The sequence below is a fragment of the Mycteria americana genome, chromosome 4 (genome assembly GCF_035582795.1).
Source record: "Mycteria americana isolate JAX WOST 10 ecotype Jacksonville Zoo and Gardens chromosome 4, USCA_MyAme_1.0, whole genome shotgun sequence".
NCBI classification, from domain to species: Eukaryota; Metazoa; Chordata; class Aves; order Ciconiiformes; family Ciconiidae; genus Mycteria; species Mycteria americana.
In genome coordinates this window covers 52095638-52113683 of record NC_134368.1, presented here as the reverse complement: position 1 = coordinate 52113683, position 18046 = coordinate 52095638, and the positions used below count along the sequence as shown (strand labels likewise).

The following is an 18046-nucleotide window of genomic DNA, read 5'->3' as shown; positions in this document are numbered from 1 at the left end:
CATTTAACTTTGAGAGTACATTTGTCTCCACCCTCCTATGCAATCAATTCCCTTCTTTCTTGCATTGTGAGATGCTGGCAGTAGGAACTGCCTTACATAATGAGTTGTTAAGAAAAGCATTCAGTTTTCTAAAAACACAGCCACAAAGACATGTGATTTATGTGTCTCTCCAAGGTAGGTGACTGTGAATGGTGAGTCAGGGTGTGGTCTCAGCTCTTCCTGGGTTCTTCTTCCCTGTCTATAGCCAAGATGTAATGACAGTCACAGAAACATGTAATTATGTAGATTTTTTTTTTCCATGCAAGTCACCTGGGTGGATTTCAGTTTACTTTTCCAAGCATTTGCCCTCTCTCTTCCACCCTGTACAGGTTACTCCTTTAGATTAGCCTTTGTCCATTATACTATTCTAACCTTTCTATTTACCTCTAGCCATCTTATCTTTGCCTCTCTGTGCAAGATTTACTTGGTGACAAATTATGGCTTGTGGGATGGAGAACATTTTGAATCTGATACCCTGACCTGTGCCACAGAAGTGGAGGTTCACCTTGGAAGCAACAAGAATCATAAATGAAACAAAGATCTGACAACTGTTAGTTGTAGAAAGCAGCACTTTAATGCGTGCGTATGGAAACAAAACTTCTCCTTTCAGTCCATGAGCCAAGTATATTAGCTTTTCCTGTTTCCTGGGACAGCATCCAGCAGCCTTAGAAACCAGAAAGGGACTACAGTAAGTTCACAGCAATTGAGTAACAAAGCTGAAAAAAACTGCTCCCTTTCTGTGTCTCAGGCATTGCCCTCTCAGCTAGAAGGATTCTTTGTTTTGTTATCTTGTTCATTTTTTTTGTATCTGCTTTTTCTGTGAGGAGAAAGTCCCTTCATCTCATGAGGCTGGTGGCTTTCTGATACCAATTGGGTCAGATAATAGTTTTTGCTGTAGGAAATAAGGTGCAAACATCTGTGACAATTTTGAATTCATTTTCAAACAAAAGGATCGGTGACCTCTTATGGGAGAACACACAGTGGATAATAAGGAATTTAAGCCAGCCTTGGAAATCTTTGTGCTTTTAATATTTGTGTTTACAAAAACCAAGACACCCATCACTAACCTGTCTTACTAGCAACTAGGGAAGAGACAGAGCCTCTGCACTGTGACTTGACTTATTTTTACTGCAGTAAGTGAGTAGTTCCCTCTCCTGTAGCTTCCTTAGCCTGTCTCCTGAAGTGCTTGGTGCATTGTTCAGCTGAGGAGGTTGAGCATAGCGAGTCTTGTTTCCGGTAGCTTTGCAGAGCAAGCAGTTTTCTATTACCTGAAGTTGTGAGGTGCTCCTTCCTGTGCGGCTTCCCAGAGGGGACCTGGCCCTGCATCCTGCATGCAGTCCACAGGAAGATCAGCGGGCAGAGGTCACCAAGTTCTCAGCCAGGCTTCTTTGCTGCTGGAATTCCCCAGTTAAGCTGAAAGAACTGTGCATTTGGACGTTGTGTTCAGTACATGGCGGTGTAGGCCAATGGAGTTCAGTTGTGACTTCCTGTGACACACATGGACACACTATGTATATTTTTAATCAAAAGGGTCAGCTGGCTGTCTAATAAGAAAAGGCTGGGGAGATGGCAGGGCAGGGTTGTCACTCACTATTCTTGTCACTTTGCTTGCATCTGTTTGTCTCTGAGCTGTTTCAGTGTTGTAAAATCCTCCTCTTTCATGGTCAGTGGCCATGAGAGATTTCCTCTCATTTTATCTGTTGTGAGGAATGTGATCCCAAGCTGACTGCTTATCTACAAATTGCACTTTCTCACATTGGCTCAGTGCCTTCCTCCTGGCCTGAGAGGGTTGCAGTTAGGAAGTGTGAAGATGGTTCTGTTTCTGTACCAAAGCTTTCCTTTTCATTCTGCATCTGCTGCAAGAAGTGTATTTGCACTAGGGATGACTGCAAAGAGAGGCCACTAGGTAATTGCAAAGAAATTACTAAAGGCCGCTTGGATGTTAATGACTTCCAGTCATTAAGGCTTTGACAGGACTCCTGGAAACAAGAGATTCCACCACCAATTCCTCAGGCCCTTTCATAGTCTCCAAGCTCTCTGCATTCAGAAAGTTTGAGTCATGCAGGGAGGGATTAATATCTAATAAAATAACATTTTTATTGTCCTGCATTATGGTTAGGAACCACCTATCCACCGTGAAATGATTACTCTCTTGGGAGCACTGCTAACAGTGTGCCACATTTTATAAAATTTATAGATGTTTCCTTCAAAACAAAACCACCCCAAAACCCCAGAAAGTGTCAAATTGCAAAAAAATCAAGTGACCACCATTCTGAGAGGGCTACTGAGCATCACAGAAAATAAGTTTTCCTCTAAACTCTTGTTAGCTTTTGCTGGATTTATGCCCCTTGGGTAGAAAAACGTGGATTTTTCCCAGGACTGTGAAGGTGGGTTGGGAAGTTGCAAGCTTACAGACCTTTCTCTTGTTGTTCTGAATGTTCCTGATAAATAAATGTAGGCTTATGCTTAACTTATCTTTCCCTTCAGTATCCACTTGTGCCGCTCCTAACATTGCTCAGACTGGCCTGCAGCAGGACAGGAGTGTGTTTGCGCAGCCTGGACACGTACAGAGTGGTTAGACTCAAAGCTCGTGTTGCATATGAGGGGCACAGCAGTGAGCTGCGCTGGTTGAGCCCAGCATCATTCTGTCTGGCTGTGCATAAACAGTAATTTGTGTTTCTTGATGTACGCACAGCTGGGTGCAGGAAAAAGCCCTGGGACTGGCCTGAGAGAGCTGTGCTCCGGTCAGGTTTTAATAGATCTGGTCAGAGTTGTCTTTTAGCCAGGATCTCCCTTGCTTCCATGGCAGATGCATCTTCCAGCTCTAGGCAGAGAGATGGAGTTACTCTCACCCAGCTCACTCTTCTCTTAGTGCCTCCCAGCCGGAGTCGGTCTCTCCCGCCAAGTCATCTTTTCCCACCACTTCTCCCGGGAGCCAGGCTCGCCGCTGGTGCACTTGTGCAAAGGGAGGACTCCTTTCAGTCACATCATTAGCTGAAGAAGAGGAGCTATTTCTAGAGGATTTTTCTGGAGGGTAACTGCCAGACTGCCTCCCTTGCCAACACAGACGGCAGTTTATCTTTCGGTGGAGTAAAAAGCCGCGTGCACCAAACGTGAATGGTGTGCTCCTCTGCTTTGCTCAGCCCTTTCTGATATGGTTGTTATTTTCGTAAGGCTAAGGGTGAACTACAAGCATTTCACTTGAAGGTGCTTTAGAAAGCAGGAAACATGGTGGGAGCAGAGCATGGAGTTCAGAGGACAATAATTTTGTAGAGGATTGGAAGGATGTTTTTGGAAGGTGGGAAAGTGTGAAACCAGTGACATTTTTGGTAGGGAATATGAATAATGTAGGGAGTACCAAGGGGTCATTTTAAATTTTTTAGAATCTTTTTGCTGATAAATGAATGCTTTTTCTTCAGTGTTTTCTATGGCAAACATTTTCATTGGTCTGAAACAGCTGAATTTTTAAAGGTTTTTGTGCAGACTTATAAAAATAACAGTTTAGAGGAGTGGGAGAAATTTCATTAGACATTAATATTTAGGAATTTCATTAGATTAGCAGAGCTTTGGAAAAAGCCTGCTTTGAAAATAACTTGTACCCGACCGGACTCCTGCTTGTTCGCTTGCTCTCCCATGCTCTGGCACTTGAACTAACTGGTGTAAATGAAGAACCTAGTGACCTGTTGCACAGCATGCTTTACCCCGTTCCCACAGCAGATTAGCTGGCACAACCATTCATTACTTGATGCTTTCCCAGAAAACCCTTTAGGAACCTACTCCCAATCCTCCTCCTTCTGCAGGAGGGAGGCCAAGAAATAATTTCTGGGCTATCCCATGGGGCCAGAGTCCTTTGGAACAAGTTAAAGCGGCTGACAAGTGGGTGTGGCAGTGCTTGCAAAGGACACTGCTGCTTAATGAAGAGCAGCCAGAGCAGCTAATCCAGGTCTCCTGGGAGCTCGGGGTGTCTCTCTCGATGGGAAATGTGCTTGCATGCTTATCTCTTGGATGAGATCAGGAACTCTGAGAACCTGAAGCTCTGAGAAGCTTTCAGCTTGGTGTTTACTTTTCTCCTGTCCCAGCAAGTTTAAGGAACAATTCTGGAATATGTTTCCTCCTTAATAGATTTTAACTAGCTTTGTTTAAAAGGTAATTTGGCCTCCAAGTTGCAGGAAGGAACAGAAGAGCCACAGTGCAAAAAACCAGTATATTCCCCATGGATATGCCAACAAAACTTGTATTTCTGTGCCAGTGCAAAAAAAAAAAAGTGGGTAAAATGAAGTCAACTGAGAGCAACCTGCTTCTCTTTTGGACAAGAGGAGTATTAGTTAAGAAAATGAGTAAGAGAATTCTGCAAATTACATCTGGGCAGTTTGTATAAGACTTGGTATTCCTGAACAGAAGCAACTGTAAGTTGTAAGAATGCTAAAAATTCACCATTGTCTTTGATGTATTGTGTCAGGAGTTAGTTATCCTCACCATTTAAAAAAGTCTCATTTCTAGTCATAATTTGTCTATCTTTGACTCCCAGCCACTGGATCTTGTTCAGCTTGTGAGTACTAGGTCAAATATTAACATTTCCTGCATGCATAGGCTGTTTTCTTTCAAAAGCACTGAATGTATGGGGTTTAGTTCTTGCATTCCCTTCATGGGTTGTCTCTGAGCAGTCTTCAGTTTTTCACAACTTGCTTGAGAATGGGAATTCCTGAACTGATCAGAGTCTTCTGTAGCAACTGCCCAGGAGGAAATACAGACATACTACAGCTTTTCCACACAATATCCACGTTGATGCCTCCGAGGACAATGGTAATTTCTTTAGCCGCACAGTCACTCAGAGCTTGTATAGAAGTGCTGACCTGGCGTGACATTGTATCCCCCAGTAGGATCCGTCATCTTGCATATAGTTCCCAGATTTGACTCTTATATGGCTGTGTGGAAACTTCTAATGCTTGCTTGCACACAACGTACAAAAAGAACCACTGGTATTATTTTCCATTTTTTTTCAGATAATTGATAAAAGCATTAAGTGATACAGGGCTGAGTACCTGCCTTGGAAAGTCACTGTTAGTGCTTACTTCCTTTCTGAGGATTCCCCTTTCACTAAATTATGTTTTTGACATCGTAGTTGCTCTTTCTTCCTGTTTGTGCTCTTTTGGACAGGGCCTATTTAATTGTCTGTCTGCTTTGTTTGGACATGAAGGGCTACAGTTTCCAAATACGGTTTCTATTTACATGTGACTTGCTTATTTCATGTGTGCACACAAATCTTCTGGCCTGGGGGAGATTTTCCAGGGTATTTATCATTTGTAATTGCAGATTTTTAAACACACAGATACTCTAAAGAGAAAAATGCATGTATCAATGCATGTGTGTGTACATAAATAATGGCATTTTAAATTTTGTATTTGGTGGTATTTTGAAAAGTACATTCTTTAATTTTCAGTCTGATGATATCTTTGTTTTGCATTTCATGTTTCTGCCAGGGGGAAATTATTGCATAACTTAGTAGACACTGTGGGAATACATTGATGGTATTGAGCAGAACTCCAGCATCTTAAAAACCCTCAGATTTTATCAGACCAGGCAAGATTTTTTTTTTTCTTTTTAAAAAAATAGTATCTAATTTGTGTATGGCAGTGGGGCAAGGGATAACTGCTTTTCAGGAGGCAGGCACAGCCACATCCTCCTAAAATCCATTGTCTAGATCACTTATATCTCGTATGCTCTGGTGCTGTTCACAGATCCTCTTCTCTTGTTGCTTTATACACTGAGAAAATTACTTGGTGTGCAGCTAAGTATGAAAAGGAAAGAAAGAGGAGAAAGCAATTTGGTAATGATGATTGACAGGAGACTTCCTTTCCAAATGTGTGTTCATTCTTTAAACATCGATGGTCGTGGAGAAAAGTGATTATTCATATTTAGTTCCAGCCAGTGTATTTTTTCATTTTTGAATCTCAGAAATTTGCAAATCAAATAGTTTGAACCAGGTGTTGCCTTGGCATAGGTGCTGAAGTGTGGCGATATGTGTTGGTATTTTAAGGGGCTTTATAATTTTTATTGTTATTTGCTGTCTATTTCCCTGAAGTATTCACGATACACTAAGGAGCATACAGTCAGTGGAGAGGATGCTGTGCCTGTCCTGAGAGAGGGTTTTTTCCCCCATCCTCGGTATGTATGTTTGGTGGTACCATAAATAGCCACTGTGGTGCATTGTTGCTGCCAACAGATGAGTTTGGCCTTTCTGAGCAATAGGAATGCAAGAATTGTATGAAACTTGCAGAAGAGGTTTTGTTTTCCCTGTTTAACATGGGAGAACAAATTCAACAAGTACAAACAAATCCAAAACAAAATGTTGTATAATGCCAGGTTTTATACATGATAACCCAGCTTGAATTACGCAAGTTAGAAAGGGTGTAAGAGGGCAAGGGGGAGGGTAGGTATTCCTGCCTCTGTTAAGTAGCAAGTTGGCTTTAACATAAACATCTGTGAGAAGGAAGTGGAATTGTTTGGAGATAAGACTGCAGTTTTCTGGCAGCTTTTGTCTGCTTACTTAGTGCCACATCGCTTGTGGTCCATACCCATGAACAGTGGAGGTGAAGAATTAAGGAGTTGCATGTTCGTTTAGCAGGGTGAGAGATTCAAAGGGCCCATTGAGACAATGCAGACTGAAGTAAGGTGCCTTGCACTGTGGGGCGATTTCCCACCGTTTGAGTAGCAGGGACTACTGCTCTTACTGACGGTTGACCACTGTGCCCCAAAGTACTTTTTAAAATTTCACTCTCTTTGACGTTTCTCCATGTTAAAATCTTTTATTGCAATATCTGCAGTCGCTCCAGAAATAATTAAAACCTTGGGAAACCAGCAGTGAAACTAGCAAAAGTCCACCAGCTGCATTTTTTCACTTTTGATCTCCTTTCTTTTAATGGGTGTTGAAGTTGCATGCCAGTGGGTGCACAGGGAAAAGTGAGCTAGGGTACCTCTTCTTAGTCATGATGGTTTTGGCAACATTAAAGAGGCAGACGAGGAAGGAGAGGAGAAAACTGATACCCCATTGAGGGGTACTCCAAAAGAAGAGAACAGAAACAGAAGGTGGATTTGAAGGTGCTGATGGCCCAGGGAGCCCTGAGCAACTTTAATGTTCTCCCAAGGCATCTGGTTGATTTTAGCATGATGCTATGAACTAACCTTCTTCACTGATGCTAATTCATGAATTAATCTTTCTGGTTATTACAGCGTCTCTTTTTGTTAGTGAATTCTTTGTCAAGGATCTTAGTACTTTTAAGCTCGTTTATACGGGCAAGTCCCATGGAAGTTACAACAAAATAGCTAGGGTATAAATTCAGAGTACAGCAGCTATTTGAGTTATTCCACTTCTGTTTATTCAGCAAGCTGCTCTGGAGAGCCCTGACTTCTTCCCCATGTAGATGAGTCCTTAGTTAAATGTGGAAAATTAATTTTTTTTATTGCCATCCTGATGGTAACACTCAGTTTATAGAAGTGTAATAAACTATGAATAATTGTGTGTGTATAAAAAAAGACTGGCCAGGAAGAGGCAATTTGATTTATTGTCAAATTGTGAAACAGTACAAGGTGCTTTTGTTTTCTACTGAATGTATCAGAGTAAAATCTTTCTCTCATGGTTTTAGTTGCTTAAGAGCACATACGGTGCATTTAACTTAACAGGAAGTCATCAAGATATTCATTTAATTGCCACAGATAAGAGCGGCCCAGATCCATGATGGCAGAGTGCTTTATCAGCATTGCTGACTTTCCCAAAAAGGGACCCTGTGCTGTGCCTGGCGTGACTGTGGCACAGCAGAACGGGCTTGTGCTGAGGCAACGGGCAGAAGCATTAGTAATGCGCTTCTTCCAGTCAGCCTGCTGACAGGAGCAAATATTAAACAGTTCAGCGTACTGAAGCGGAGCCACTTCTCGATTGACCTCTGCGTCTCTGCTCCATGCCACCGCTTTCTGAGGCTGCAGCTGCCTGCTGCTCTTGTTTTTAAGACAGAAAACGCCCCTGCCTCCTGCTGAGAAAGGTCAGGATCTGTTAGGCATCCCTGTGAAATGTCTGATATCTTTCTGCTAACCTGTGAGTGTCTGCTGCTTCTCCAGAAAGCTAATGTGGCTCGTGTCTAATTCGCATGACCTACATCTGTATGGAAGTCCGAAACATACAGGTACTAAGCTCTTGCCACACCTTTCTCCCAAACCAGTGGCCATCCTTGCTGGGGTTGAAGGTGATGGTGCTTTTAATATTGACTTGAATTTTTGAAGATTGGCATGTCTGACTGTGCCAGAATTAGCCATTAGGCTTTTACTACCTAAAATGTTGAAAGATCCATTCTCTTATGCCACTTTATCGGTTTGAGATTGTCCCCTTCTCCGTTGCATAAAGTGTGCGGTGTGGTAACATCGTTCACGGGTAGGGCAGCAGCAGAAGTGTTTCTGTCCAATATCGGGTGATGCCTTGGGCGTTCTGGGCAGACGAGGTGCAAAGGTAAACAAATAAAATTTCGGGTATGCGCCTTCAGCAGCCCTCAAACATTACAGTGCAAGACCTTCTGATAGATTGGGTACTGTTCGTTTTCCAAGGCTGCTATGTCCTGGAAGGTGGCATACCCATATTGTGGGGTTCTTTTGATACTGCTCTTGCCAGCCCTGAATTTCCACCAAATAAAATGGTGTGATTCGTTGTTTCAGAGCCATATTTGGTCAGCAGCCACAGATGTAGAAGCAGGAGTGCTTGAGGGAAGCCCATGGGAAAGTCAGTAAAAATAAGTTTGGCTTCTGCAACACTTACCTCTTCATTTTAAATGCTAAGGGAAGAGTTCTCATATGCTCCTCTTCACTGTGTGTCCGAATTGGTTGGCCAAGTACTGCACAAACCATCTGAACCCCAGTAGCATCTACGGCGACGCAGAGGGACGGTACGTTCAACGCCCAGTTGTGCCAGCCCCTGTGGCCACCTGTAGATGGTGAAGGCGCCTGTATGCAGCAGCGTGGCTCGGTGCAGCTTGCCGAGGGGGAGTAGCCCGGTGAGGGTATCGTAGAGCTTCGGGTGGGCCAGGTGTATGTCGAGTGCCCTGCCCGTGGGCATCCCGCCTGCCGCGGCCGTGGGGAGGGAGGTTGGGGGTGAGTACATTGCACCCTGCGTGACATTTAGGAAGAAAAGGGGTGGTGGGGAGGTTATAGTTACTAAAAGGGATACAAAAGACCTTTGTGGGGCGTTTCTGTTAAAAGGTATCTTGTGGTAATTAGCCCTCGGCTTGTGGCATTTCTTGCAGGTCCAGGACCAACTGGACCTCATAAACCTCCTCTGGTTAACCTGTATCTGCCACGGCGGGTGGGGCGGGCCGGGGCCGGGGCGGGTGTCCCTCGGTCCCCGGCGGCAGCGAGAGGGGGCCGGGCCGGGGCCCTTGGCGGCGGGGCGGGCCGCCGTCAGCCGCCAACCCGGGGCTGGCGGCCCCTTCGCCCCTCCCCGGGGCCGCGCCGCGCCGCCGGCTCCCCCCGGCGAGGCGCTGGCGGCGCTGCGGGCGCGGCGAGGCGAGGCGAGCGGCTGGGCGAGCGGGCGGCGGCTCCATGGCCAGCATGGCTTGCGAAGTCATGCCCCTGCAGAGGTACGTGTCCGGCCGGGGCAGCCCCCGGCCCAACACGCTGCGCGGGCAGGCGGGCGCGGGGCTTGTGGCGGGCTGCCCGGCCCGGGGCGCGGGGGGAGCCGGGACTCCGGCCCTGCCGGGAAGGGCATCGCGGCTGCGGGCCGGCTGCCCGGGCAGTGTAACAGGTCGGTTCATGAGCGGGGCTCCGGGGGTGGGGGAGATCTCTGGCTTCCTCGTGCGGAGGGGGGGTGGGGGTGGGGGCGATGTAGCGCCCCGAAATCCACGCAGCGCTCTCCTTGCGGGGAGCCTGCCGCGGGGCGGGAGCAGCTCAGAGGTTTGTGGGGACTTAGGTGCTCCCGGGCCATCCCCTCCCGGCCAGCGCTGGGGTCTGGCGGCTCCCTGCGCCCGAGCAAACCTCTCCCTCCCGCCGCTTCACTGCAGCAGGGGCTGTAATGCGGTACGGGAGCCCGGCCGGGCTTGCCCTATGCACACCCCACCTATAGCTGTCTGCTTACGCACCCAGCGTGGTCTGCCTTTGCAGCAGCATGGGCGAGAGGTTTAGTTTTCGGAGGAAGAGAGCTGTTTTGTTTCCAGGGTGTCGAGACACACCTCCCTTCATCACCAGCTGTGAGCGCGTACCTGTGCTGGCATGTGCTCCTTCCACGGTGTGGCAGGGATCACTGCAGTCAGGCTTTTGAAATGGCAGTGCACAGACCCACTGGGGGCGTGTGTGTGTGTACACAGTCCCTTTACTGAGTCTTTTTTTTTTTTTTTTTGATTGCTCTTTCAGTTCTCAAAATTAAGCGGTCCATACCTCCTCTAGCCTTATTCGAACACGCTGAACATCAATCTTTATGTAATCTACAAAACAGTAAATCAGTAATTTAGCGTGCCATTTCAGCACTGTGGTGGTGCTGTTTCAGCAGAAGCTGCAGAGTTGCTGCTTGCTTGGACACGATAAAATAGTAACTGAAATTGCTGCCCAAACTGTTACTGTCTTGATAAAGCGCAGGGTCCTCTGCAGATAGATGTGGAGGAAGTCTCTTTGCAGTAATGCAGTTGCGGGGTTCCATGTTGATGACTCCAGAGAAACAGAAATGTGGTTTGAAGGTCTTAAAGAAGTAGTCATAGTGCATAATTCATATTTGAAGGACCAGTCTCACGTAATATTTTTAACCTTTTTGTGTTCCCGAGGATCTGACTGTCATAGCAGTGGTAGAACAAGTGGTTGTTATTGTGCTTTTGACTGTTCACCCTAGGGGAAGATAGGTTTCACAGGGTAGCTCTAATTGGACTCTTTGTTTTTTGTTGTTGCAAGTATTAACTCTCAATGAGTTAGAAATGCAGTCCGTACTTTAAAAGTGAATATTTTTCTTCAGACTCCCGTTAAGCCTTGAGCATGGTATGGAATTGTTTGAGCTTTGCAGTTAAAAAAAAAAAATTCACAAAATTCTGGCTTCTTTTCCATCTCCTTGATCTATATTTAGGATGTGTGTACTATACTTTTAGCACCTAATTTTCTTTGGACCTAGGGGCAGACAAGCACAGACTCCCAGATGCCTTTACAGTGGCGTTCTCCAGGTTGCACCTTTATTTTCCTGTTCTTCTCCTTGGAACGTTGTCTCCTCCCTTCTTAGCGTGGAGTTTTGCTGCAGAAGAGGATCTTGCTGGCTTTGAGCATTTTTTGTCAGCTTCAGGAAAGGTGATTCCTGGTAGTGGTTAGTACCAGCACGGGTAGCAGTATGCTTGTGGTTCCTGTGAGGTGGACAGGCTGATGCTGCTGTTCCGGCTGAGGGCATGGACAACTCGCAGTGCAGAATTCCTGTTGCTGGGTCTAAAGCAGACTAGTGGCAACCTCCAGGGCACTTCCTGAGCTGAGAGCATCCGCCTTCCCCTCTCAAGAAAGGGAATGAGCTGCCAGCCATAACCACGCTTGGGTTCCCTTCCTGGGTGGGTACACTCCCTCCTGCCCGGCTCCTGCAGGTGCCCTGCTCTGCGCTCTCTTGGGGCCACAAGCTGGCCGTGCTGCGCCTGCCACGGATACCCTCCTGTGCTGAAGCAATACGAATGCATCTCTGTGTGGCTGGTGTGTAAAACTTGGGAGAGGGAGAAAGGCTCTGTTTAAGAAGCTGTGACATTTAAATAGCATTTGTCACTAGAGCGGCAAAGTATTGTATCTACCAAGGCATCTGTAAGCTGTGAGTCTGTCTTCCTAAAAGTCATATAATGTGCTTGCACAGAGCTATATGTACTATACGGTGTCATTTTATTCTATATATAGATGTCTGTGGAATGGCACATGATGGGATATGGTGGCCTGCTGCGAGGGAGCGACAATGGGGACGTCAGGGTTATGTTTCGTTGCATGGGAGGAGGTGGAAGGCCAAATGTGTTGAACCCTCCACTGCAATACGTACTATATTGCCCAAGCACTGTAAAAGGCACCTGTGAATGTCACATGGGTTGCATTACTGATTTTCCAACGACCTATCCACCAGTAATTGTCTCTTCTATTGTTAATAGGCTAACGTGTTTTCTGAACAGCATTTGTTTACTTCAGTAACCTAGATTCCTAGTTAGAGCATTATTAATGCTGGTAATGTATGTTTTAATTCATTTATTCTAGCTCTGTCTGTTGCAGATTTAACAAAAGCTGTGCAAAGCTGAAACCCGTGGCGGCTGCCTTTACCTATCGTATCTGCCAGTTTCCGCAGGAGATAAGGAGGGCAGGTACACACTCGGGCCTTGTTTGTGGTCAGTGGCATCTCTTGCTTTGCACTTTGCTGAAACAAATCAAGGCAGAGGAAGAGTGAAGCCATCACAAATATTTTTAGAAAGTGCATCTGGTAGAAGTAGGGAGTGTGACTGATCTGTTTCTAACCTGTACAGCAGCAGTTGTCTGCATGGGCTGTCTTGCTTGCAGTCATCGTCAGGGTTGTTTGATTTACCTTACTGGTTTGTTTGCTTGGGGTCTTTCAAAAATACCCAGTATTTTAGCCTGAGAACACCATTTGTATTCCACCGCACTTTCTTCTTTTTTTTGGAATGACCGCTGTGTTCTCTTTAACAGATTAGTGAGCGTTGTTGTTTATAAAGTTGTATCATAAATAAGTCTGATCCTTTGGACTTTGTTATCACTTTCTATCCAAGGTACTGGGAGTGCTTGACAAGCCCTAGTGAAGTATGTTCTGGAATATGTATGTGAAGCGAAGTATGGTCTCTGAGGGTGGAGAGAACTTGTATCTGATTTTTTTTGTTTGGTTGGTTTGGTTTTGTGGTTTTTTTTCTGGTGGAAGAATGAAGAAAAATTCAAACCCGTGGTTCTCATCTTCCTCAAGTCATAGTCATAGCCTATTACAAAATGTGATGTGAATTTTTGACCTTCCAGGCTCACATTTGACCCACAGCTGGGTACCCTGTCTTGTCACAGCTGTAATGTGATGGGTGTAGGAGCCTGTGGAAGGTCTTCCTGGGTACCACGGGGGGGGGGGAGTGGGGGGGCTCTGACTAAAAGAGGAAATTGATGTGGAAACTTTCCGCAGTGTTTGCCTCTGGGGTGTCCACCTGATTAAGCAAAAAAATATGAATATTTGCCTAAAAACTGGGCTCTTAGATACCTTTATTTGAAGCTTGCAAGCTTTTAACAAACAATCCTGAAATCAAAATCACTGGTTACCTAGTAACAGTTCTTCACCATTATAATGCAACAGGTATGTGTGTGTTATGCAACTTCACACTGTTAAATTCTCAGAAGAGGTGAGACTTTGGCTGGTACATTCATTCCGCCTCTTTCTGACCCATTTTCTAGTTTTATCCTGGTGCGGACTATTGCCAAACCACAAGTAGAAGAAAAGACACTGCCCTGTCTTTCATAATAAGCCCCAACTAGTTTAAGAAGTAAAACAACAAAAGCAAGCTGTTTAACATTGACGTCATTTTATAAAAGATAAACATATTTGCAATCCGGGAGGATAGTGAGTAGAAAATAATTATACAAAATTATGCTGTCAAGGGTTCCGATAGATTCAGATATGTTAATATAAATGGAAAATCAGCCTCTCGCTTGCAGTGGTATTTAATCAGCAAGAAGTTCTGCTCATTTCAGCTTGCCATGGGATAGCCTGTACTTCCCTGGTGTTGCTTTGAAGTGGGAGGAGGTGTGCAAAAAGGCTTCAGTGTATTTTTCTGTTCAGGCAACATGCCTCAATCTCAGTGCCCTCTTATGCACAGCCCGCGCAGTTATGCCTGTGGATAATGCAGTATATTCTTAATGTTGTGTGGCTGTGCTATGTGTAAGTGTTTCCTAGAATTAAAAGGCTCCTACTCGAGGCTTGGGTACTCGTGCCTGAATCTTGGCTGTGGAGAACAGAACAAGAATAGTACATTCTCCTCAGCTGTGTGACAGAGCGATCCTTCGTATTCACCTCAGCTTGTCTCTGTGGAAGAGTAATACTGGTATTTTCAATGCCAGATAAAACAAGAGACAGAAGCTCATGCTTTTGGAAGGCTAATAGGGAACTCTCCCCCAAAGAGGTCCCTTTCTGCAGCCCTGCAGTTACATTGCTGCACACTGTGATCTCACAGACTTAAGACATAACTTAGTTGAGAGACCTTTAGGAAAAACACTGCTGAAGAAATGGCTTTGGGGAAGACAGCGGGATCCTTTGGAGATTAATATTTAAGCCAATACCAATCCACCCTCTCCCAAGTTATTGGAGATATTTTGCGGAGTATGTGAGTTCAGAATAAAGAAGCTGGGTTGTCCGCCTAGTATTTTGACATGTGGCTCATTTGGTGAGTAGCTTATGCAGGTACTTAAGCATGAGCTTAACTTGGTTTCAGTGGTAAGCGTGGTTAAGTATAAGCATAACTATTGTGAAGACTGGAGATAAATACCTGAAATGACGTCTTATGGTTTTGACTATAAAAGTTCCTCATCGGGAAAAATGCAAATGTTTGCATGGAAATAACTCTCACAGAGAAATAGCTATTAAACATTTGTTTCTTAGACGGTTACTATATAGTGCATTCCTCCTCCCCCCCCCTGTGATTAAGGGTATACAGCAAGGGTGGCATTGCTCAACAATTGATGGTAAGTGCTGACTTTTCATGATGACCATTGTATCACCACAGTGTTATCATGTTAGATTAAATTTATGGTTGCTCTTGCATCAAGGATGGTATTATTCTTTCTTCTTTTGCATAACGTACCTCAATATTTATTTGAAGGCTTTATTTGAAGGAAGACGCTTATATGGCCTGCTATTTCTCATTTGCAAAAACATTACCTTTTACCCACTACTGTGAAGCACAAACTATGAGTAAATCACTCTATTGAGAAAATAAGTATGCAATAAATTTTCATGAGCAGTTTCAATCTTGCATTTGTCGCAAGCTTGAAATAACTTTTATGGGGAAATGACTTGGGGAGGAAAGAAAGAAGTGCTGAATAATTTGTGAATAAGACAAGACATTCAGCAAAAAGCAGTACTGTGATCTCAAAATTGAGGCTTCCTTGAAGCTGTTTTTAGTGTTGTTAATGTTGAATGTCAGAATAAGTAAATAAACAATATTGTTAAAATCCTCCACAATTGCAAAAATGGCATGTCTGTTAATCCAAGGTGGCACAGTGGTTCTAAATGGTGAGAAGAAAACAAGAGGAAGATAACTTTGAAGTCTTAACAAGTCACCCAAGCTTAGCCTTCCTTCTCCCCCCAAAAGCTGAATTAACTTTTGATATCATTAGTAATTTGACGCCACTGGACTTTCAATGCCTTTTTGTTTGATTGCATTAAAATTAGAAGCAGCTATCTCACTGCCTAAAAAAGTATTCTTACTAAAAAATAATTAATTTCTTTTGAAGTCAGAATATTTGTGGTGGAATAGAAAGTGAGGCATTTCTTTATCTAACTTTTGAGGTCGGAACAAATAGAGCCTATGCAAGGCATTAGGAAAACATGACCTTGGCTGAGCAGCATGACCCTGCCAGTGTCTAGACCCTTCATCTCTGGTGCAAAATGTTGACGCTTGAGTCAAAGTACATTTTCATGATTGTTAAAAAAAAAAACCAAACCAAACCCACAAAGTGTTTTTTTAATTTAATCGACTAAATGTCCCGTTTAAATTGTGGAAAGAGATGTGGAGTAGGGAGGCAGTATTAGCTTTATAATGGAGGTTCCAGTGCCAGCAAGCCAGGACGGAAGAACTGCTGATAATTAAGTGCAAATAAAACAAAGGGCAAGGGCCCTGAGCCACCCTCTGACCTGGGGTGGGAGCTCAGGCCAGCGAAGGGGCTGGGACAGGGGTATCCCATATGCATGTAAATAAATTGGGAACTCTCCGTCTAAATGGGTGTTTTACAGCTTCAGCTCTGGAACGGCCTCAGCAGCTCCCTTATTCTTTCTGAAGGGCAAGATGAGACATCAGAAAAACAAGCAAAAAAAAAAAAGGAAAATTATCATTGCGTATTTGAGAATGCGATGGGTGAACGGTTGCCTGTAACATTCCTGTTGCAAAAGGGGGAGGCAAAAAAAGGTAACTGTGGTTCTGTAATGGAAATTTATCGTTTAACAGTTAGGCTTCACCCAAGCTTTCCTATTTCCGTCTTTAGAGACAGAAAGGATGCGTTGCGTAAATGCTGTAACATACATGTGCCTGAAAATCCTAAGACGTGCTAAACTAACTGGTGGGTGATACTGGCATTCCTTCCAGTCTGACAGACTTTTTTGTTAGCTCAGTGGAGGTCACAAACATAACAATATTATTTCTTTAGGTGTAAAATAAAGAGAACAAGTTTTTTCAGTTTGTCTGGTGTTTCGGTTTTTAGCAAGAAGGAAGTGATCAGATATTTAGGTGTCCTTTAGGAGTGTGAGAAATTGCTCTCCCAAGTATTGCATGAAAGAGCAATTCATTTCTGTTTAATCCCTTGGCTTAGGGGAGCTATGTATATGTCTGAGAAGAAAGAGGCTGCTGTATTTTGCACTCACCTGCTTGGCCAGGTATTCAGTGATAGTTGAATAAATAACTGATTTTTTTTTTCAAGTTATTCACCCCTTCAGTGTCTTCTGGCCATAAAGCATGTGTAAAGCTGGACAAAAATTTGAAGGTATTAAAAAAAAAAAAAAAAAAAAAAAAGCCACACCTAATTTACTACTAAACCTGCTTGCCTAATGGATAAATTATTTGCTGGGCAAGGTAGAAATTTAGACCATGTAGGAGATGCACATCAGAATGACTTGTCCCCTCCATACTGTGGATGGCTGACTTGGTTTGCCAGGTCACTGTGCCAGGTATTAAGCTTTCCTTTCTTTCTGGAAGGGTTGTATATCCCTTTAACCAAAGAGGAATTATGCAGCCCAAGTACAGTACATTTAAATGTTAAACATATCTTAATGACTTTGAGCATTTCCTTTTGAAAGGATACATGGTAGAAAGGGCTTCCTAGCAATACTAATAAACCCTTCACTACAAGGTGTTTTAAAAACAAGTAAGTAGTTGTTTTTTAATCAACATAGTGTGAGTGATAGTGAAGAAGAGTCCTGCGTGGAAGGTTTCAAACCAATTTCTAGCCTGTTTATTGTGTAATATCAACTGATGATAATTTGTGATTCATATCTTGTACATTTTTTGCTTGCTTGCCTGTCTCTTCTATATCCGAAACCATGTCATTAGGTATACACAGGTTTAAAACCTCTCACACACAATTTTCATTTCTTTCATTAAACTAATCTGTGCTTGTGTGTATAATATAAGCACATCAGTTTATTACCTTACAACACGAATAATTCATTATTTCATAAAGTATTTAAATCAAAACAGGATCCTTGTGCACTAAGTAATTGCACTAGGGCTTGGTAGTCTCACATCTAATTTGGGGGATTGTGAATTATGTGGAATAGCTAGTTTAAATCTGTTTGTAACTTACACAGCTCATGTATTCCAGCTTGCACAGATGAGCTGACTAAGGTGCATGAAGTTAGGGAAAGATGTTTGGGATATGGGTTTTTTTAATGATTTAGGGGGTAAGTGGATAATGTGCTTTACTCAGATGCAGGAGATCTTTTTAAAGTTAAAGATTTTTATGGCTTTCTCAAAAGTCTAGATTTCATACTAGTTAGCTTGAAGCTCTTCATCCCAGATGCAGCTACTGATCAGTGCTGCACGTGGAAAACTATAAAGCAGTATTGGATAAGAGAGCTTATGCACAGCTACAATTATTATCAACCATGTGAAATTTTGAAACCTGATGATCTAAATGAAACTAGTATTTGGTTTGACTTCACTAGAGCTTCTTTCTCCCCCATTCCCAGCTAATGTTCTTAAAATATTTGTTTCTCAGTTACTTTGTATGCGTGGATAATGGGTTTTTGTACAGATACAAAACTTGCTTGAACTTGTGGTTGTACCTGCTG

General features: G+C 43.7%; 1 protein-coding gene across 6 annotated transcripts in view; it reads left to right on the top strand.

The window, feature by feature from the left end:
* FAM13A (family with sequence similarity 13 member A) overlaps nucleotides 1-18046 on the top strand; it is a 130964-nt gene that overhangs the window by 62279 nt on the left and 50639 nt on the right. Inside the window, exon 1 of one of the 6 annotated variants that reach the window (XM_075500572.1) lies at nucleotides 9530-9656. The exons of the other annotated variants lie outside the window; for them this stretch is intronic. Coding sequence (XP_075356687.1) covers nucleotides 9619-9656 — 38 coding nt within the window. The 5' untranslated portion in view covers nucleotides 9530-9618. Of the gene's footprint in view, nucleotides 1-9529; nucleotides 9657-18046 lie in introns of those variants that run through there. 6 annotated transcript variants of the gene reach the window in all.